Source organism: Nematolebias whitei, chromosome 20, assembly GCF_014905685.2.
Source record: "Nematolebias whitei isolate Nwh7 chromosome 20, NemWhi1, whole genome shotgun sequence".
Taxonomy (NCBI): Eukaryota; Metazoa; Chordata; class Actinopteri; order Cyprinodontiformes; family Rivulidae; genus Nematolebias; species Nematolebias whitei.
In genome coordinates, this window is record NC_056517.1 from 3,861 (window position 1) to 9,769 (window position 5,909).

Below are 5,909 nucleotides of genomic sequence, written 5' to 3' on the forward strand. Positions count from 1 at the left end.
TACTTCTCTGCCACACCAGATTTCCTAAAGCAATACCACAACTCCTCCCTCAGCACTCTGTCCTATGCTTGTTATAAATCTACAAAGACACAATGGAGATCTTTCTGACTCTCTCTGTACTTCTCCATCAGCATCCTCAAAGTAAAGATTGCATCTGTGGTGCTCTTTCTCAGCATGAAACCATACTGCTTTTCACAAATGGTCACCTCTTCTCTAAGTCTTGCTTCCACAACTCTCTCCCAGATCTTCATTGTGTGACTCATCAACTTAATTTCCCTGTAGTTGCTAACATTCTATACATCATCATTGTTCTTAAAAATAGTTACCAGCACACTTCTTCTCCATTCCTCAGGTATTTATTCTACCTTAAATATGCCATTGAACATTTGAGTCAAAAACTTCACTGCTCTCTCTCTTAGACATTTTCAAACATCCACTGGTATATCATCAGGTCCTACTGCCTTCTTCTTCATTAGTTTCTAAGCTTTCCAAACTTCACTCTCATTATATTTCCCATTTCATTGTTCACAATTTCTATAACCTCTACTCTTTTGTCTCTTTCATTCTCTTCATTCATTTGCTCATCAACATTCATCGGTGTTCGTGCCACTGTTGTCTGGCGTATGGTTTTTGTACTACTAGTGCTTAGAGTACTTTTTGTGTAACATAGTTCTTAGTTCATATCTTAGATCTTATTACAGTTTTTCTTTACAATTTATAATTTAGTTGGATGTAACTGGGACCCTGTGTACACAATTTCATTCCACCACATGTACCACATGTGGTGTGAATGTCAAATACAGAAACTTTGACTTGACTTTGATAAAAGTATTCTATCCATATTCCCATCACACTCCTCAGTTGTTAGAACATTACCATTCATATATTTCACAAGCCTAACTGCTGCACATGCTTTCCAGCCTGATCCCTCTGCCTTGGCAATCTGTTAAAGTCCTTCTCACCCTCTTTAGTGTCCAGCCTCCCATACAACTCATCATACACCTTCTGCTTTTCCACCTCTATCTTTGCTACCTTCCTCTTTGCTTTGCATTGCATCTCCTTAAATTCCTGTCTCTTCTTTTCAGTCCTCTCAATGTCATTTTTCTTCTTGGCTAACCTCTTTATTTGAATGGCATTCTGCACTTCACTATTCCACTAGCAGGTTTCCTTATCATCTGTTCTCTGTACAAATGACACACCAAGTACCTTACTACCTGTAGCAGCTCCGTCATTTGGAAGCTCTTTCTTAACACCCAGACCCTTTAACAGCTCCTCTCTGAATTTCTCGCAACATTCTTCATTCCTCAACTTCTACCATTTGATCTTCTTCTCTGATTTTACCCTTTTTCTCTTCTTCACAACACTAGTCATTCTACACACAACCATCCGATGCTGTCTGGCCAGGCTCCCCCTGCCACATCCTTACAGTCCACAATCTCCTTCAGGTTTCCTCTTCTACACAGAATGTAGTCGACCTGCATATTCTTTCCCTCACTCTTATAGGTCACTCTATGTTCCTTCTTCTTTTGGAAATAAGTGCTGTGCTAAACTTACAGATGATAATGGGATATTAAAAAAATCCCCAGGACCAGTAGGATTTGTCTTTTGGGGCTATTAATATAAACACTAATCACTTCATCTAAAATGATCTAAGTATATTAACTGGAAGTCTAATGAGTGTTTATTTTTATTTAATTCCAAATATCAGACAACTACAGTAAAGATGGTCTTACCTGGTTCAAAGTCTCGATGGTGCAGACACAACCTCCAGCCCTGCTCTCCTTCCAGTTTTGGTAAGAGCTCTTCAATCACCCAGGGCTCATCATGAGCATTGTAGGAGATAAAAGCATCATATTGATGAGGAGCTTTCTTGTTTTGATGTTTTTTTTCTACAAGCCAAGCCAAGAAGAGGTAATAGGCAGAATAGAGCTGCCACCTCATGAAGTGGTAGGTGAAGGATGTGACAATACAAAAGACAATTATGCATGTTGTGGACACAAAGCAGATGAAGCCAATATCCAGCACACATGATGTTAGATCAAAGTCCATAAGCTTTCCACCACTGAAGTCATCTGGATAGTTGCATACAAAGTTATATGCATCAAAAACCTGGGTTTGTGTGCTGGATATTGTCCAGTTGAGGAACCAAGCATTATCACAGTCACAGAAAAAACTGTTAAATGTAAAGTCCAGATAATCCAGAGATGGTAGGGACTTTATCATGGCTTCAGTGATAACCGAGAACTGGTTGCGTCTTGCCTGCAAAAACTCCAGCTTGGTCAGGTTGGCATCTATGAGGAAATCTAATGACTGAAGAGCTGTTCTGGATATATAGAGGCTTTTAAGGTTCTGAATTGAGGAAAACAGTTGAGGAGACAGAGTGCTAAAGTCATTTGAGCTAATATCAAGTTCTTCCAGCTTAGGCGTGTACTTAAACATGTTTTTGTCCAGGTAGATAAGCTGACTGTTTCTGACACTGAAACGCAACAAATTTGTTAATCCTTCCAGGAAGTTGAAAGGCAGAGAAGACTTTCCCCTGTAGTGCTGTGCAGGAAATAACAGCTCCTCCAGATGGGACAGATTAGAAAATGGTGGTTTATGTAAAGCTCTGCTGTCAGTATATTTTATGTGATTATGGCTTAAATCCAAACTTCTTAGATTAACTAATGCATTGAAAGTCATTATCAGTGCCTGTCTTGTGATGCAATTTGACTGTAGGTGAATATCAGTAAGATTTGTTAGTCCAACAAAACTGCCTGCATGAATTTTTTTAATTTTATTTTCATGTAATGATAGGTTTAGTAGGGAATGCATGCCTTTAAATTCATCTTTCTTTATTTCAGTCAGTCTGTTTCCATTCAGTCGCAGTTGCTTAAGGTTTGGTAGATGGTTTTCAAATGATCCATTTATTTTATTTATCATATTGCATTGTAATCTCAGAATTTGAAGTTCTACTAAATCCTCGAACACACAGGGTTTTAGATCTTGGATTGAGTTGTTATACAAATTAAGCTCAATGAGCTTTGTCATTTTGGAGAAGTCTTGACATTTAACTGCAGTGATTTTGTTGGTATTGAGATCTAGCTTAGAAAGATTAGGCAGATTTCTTATTGCAGATGGAACTGAGATGAATCTGTTTTTACTCAGAGTCAAAATTTTTAAACTTCTCATTGGTGTGAAAGCATTGTCTGGGATAATTTCTAGACTATTATCTGCTAAATCCAATTTAGTCACATAAACACACAATTTAAACATACTCGAATAGATGTTTCGAAGTCTGTTTTGTCGAACCTGCAAATAGGACATGGTTGGAATGGTGCATGAAATGTTAATGAGTGTACTGATAGTATACTTCATTCTTTTCATTCTGTTCAGTGATAGATAAGTAAGTGATGAGTTCACTGCTTCAAGTAAGTCTTTTTTGTCATCAATAGCCATGTAAAGGCTACTAATATCTAGACTGGACACTCCACTTAGGAAAGTCTTGTTACTCACATCCCATTTCATTTTCAAGGAACTGAAAGGGTCACCAATGGTAAAGTGTGTCAGATTTGGGAATATATCTCCAGTTATTCTAAAGTCTTTGAAAGGATTAGAAAACAGGTTCAGGACATGAAGTTTCAGTGAGTGGTTTGTTAGTTCCTGTGATTGAAAACTTGTGAATCTGTTGCCTTTTACTGCCAGCTCCTGTAGCTGTGGTAGATGCTGCAGGATTAGATGGAGATTTTCCATCGTTTGCAATTTGTTGTAAGAGATATCTAAAATCTTTAGGCTCATCAAGGACTGAAAGGAGGTGCATGATACTTTTTCAATGGAATTTGTGTTAAGTCTCAATTCAGTGAGGTTGCCCAAACCACCAAATACATTCTGGACCAGCTTAACAAGTTTGTTACTATTAAGAGTTAATTTCTGCAAGGAAATCAAACTGGCAAAAGCAAAGCTGCCTATGTGTGTAATGTGGTTTTCTTTAAGGGTTAACCATTTCAGATGTGGTAGTTTTGGGAAATCTGATGGTTCTATGCTGATCAAGTGATTTTTAGATAAATCAAGGCCTGTCACTGTTGGGGGAATATCCTGAGGAACAGTTTTGAGTGTTGAGTTAGTCATCACACATATGGCTGCATTGTGGCTGATTCGGCAACCCTTTAGAGAAAAACAATTGATTGGAACAAAGCAACAGATAAAGAAGAAAGTAGTGGGGCTAAGCTTAAAACAGTTTGATCCTCCTTTTGGGCTTGTTTTGTTTTCTTCTGGTCCCATTTTTAAATCTTAATCCAAAGCTTGGTGAGAACAACTATAGCCAGTTATCCTGAAAATGGAATAAAACATATGAACAAATTCAAATATTAAAATGCAAAAATTACCTTTACATTTCCAACAATTTTTAAAATGTTGATTAAAAGTAACATTAAATCAACCCCTCCAACATGCTGTGCATGAATGTCAATTTAAAACTGTCATTTTTAATACAAATAATGTTTTCCAATACTTACTGTGTAACTTTAGGAAGTAGCTAATCTTCAGGTAATGATTTGCATAACTAATTTTCGAGAAAATGATCCTTTCAGATGGAGGAGAAAGTGTTGTCCAGCATTTCAATGTTAGCAAAATTTTGTTGTGAGGTTAAAAAACTGTTGGCCTTTCTGATACCAACATCCTCTATTTATCCAATGAGGAAGTGAAAGCAGCTCAGCAAGGCAGAGGGAGGGTACCTTTATTTCATGTTTGTTTAAAACAAGTATTTATTAAGCCCTCATATATCTGGTCTAAAAATAATACATATTTTGTTGTGAAAGCAGATTCAAATTGAAGCTCTTGAAAATAATCTAAATAACGTTGATGGTAAATGATTTGGATACTAGTGTTTCGCTTCTCTTTTGCTTAATTTTTGTGTCACACTGACAGTTGTTTTTTATTACTTCCTCATTTCAAAAATGTTGAAAAAATGAAACTAGCACTTCTTCCTCTTTATTAAAGAGGTGTCTGCTGGCTTCTGCTGTTATTTAGATAAATAATGTTAATAATTGACTTTTTATGTATGTGGATGTTTCTGTTCAGTGCCCTGAGACAACTTTATTGTGACTTGCTGCTATATAAATAAACTGAAATTAATTTAATTTAATTACCTCTGTTAATTTATGGTGTCAGGGTATTTTGAAATGATTACAAAGCAATTTTCACAATTTCACATTTAAAAACATATACACATGCAAAAAGAAGTAGAAACAAACACAATGATGTGAACAAATTGCATTTAAGTGTAGAGCAAAAAAAAAATCACCACCTATCAATTTGGTAATGAATGTAGCAGTAATTTCAAGTGTTTGTTGCCCCCCGTCATGGTGCCAAAAGAGAGACTTGTGAGAGACACTGTGCTTGCTCAGGATGGGAGACTGCATTGAAGCCAAGATTCATCTTGTCTGCTGGATTCCTTAGATAGAGAACTTTACTAATTGGCTTTTATGTATGTGAATGTTTCTGTAAAGTGCCCTGAGACAACTTTGCTGTGATTTGGTGCTATATAAATAAACTGAATTGAATTGAATTGAAATACCCTCCATTTTATCATCAAAGTTCATGCTCAATAATCCAGATTTAAAAAATCCTACAAAGTTCAGTCAGGTCCTCTGGACGGTTTCTTTTTTTGTTGAGACATTTCGTCCTTCATCCAAAGGACTTATCCAGTCTGCGGATTAACAACAAACTCAGTCTCACAAGCAGCATGCTCACATAGTGGGCCAATCAGTTTGCTGGTGGTAAGATGGTTTATGGGGCCTACCCTCTCCCCCGTCGACTCCATTTGATTGTCCAGCTGTTCATGCTGTGAGCATGATAACTTAACTTTGTGTAAGATTTGATTCTCATCTAACTTTTCTCTGGTGGACCCAGACGCGCTTCCCCCCCCCCCC

General features: G+C 37.1%; 1 protein-coding gene across 1 annotated transcript; it reads right to left on the bottom strand.

Moving 5' to 3' along the window:
* Positions 1 to 1,704: 1,704 nt before the first annotated feature.
* LOC119426783 (toll-like receptor 13) lies at positions 1,705 to 4,260 on the bottom strand. The gene is made up of 2 exons (XM_037694364.1): positions 3,778 to 4,260; positions 1,705 to 3,702 (listed from the first exon to the last, which is right to left on the bottom strand). The coding sequence occupies exons 1-2, from the start codon at positions 4,258 to 4,260 to the stop codon at positions 1,705 to 1,707; spliced, it is 2,481 nt and encodes an 826-aa protein (XP_037550292.1).
* Between the last annotated feature and the right edge of the window lie 1,649 nt (positions 4,261 to 5,909).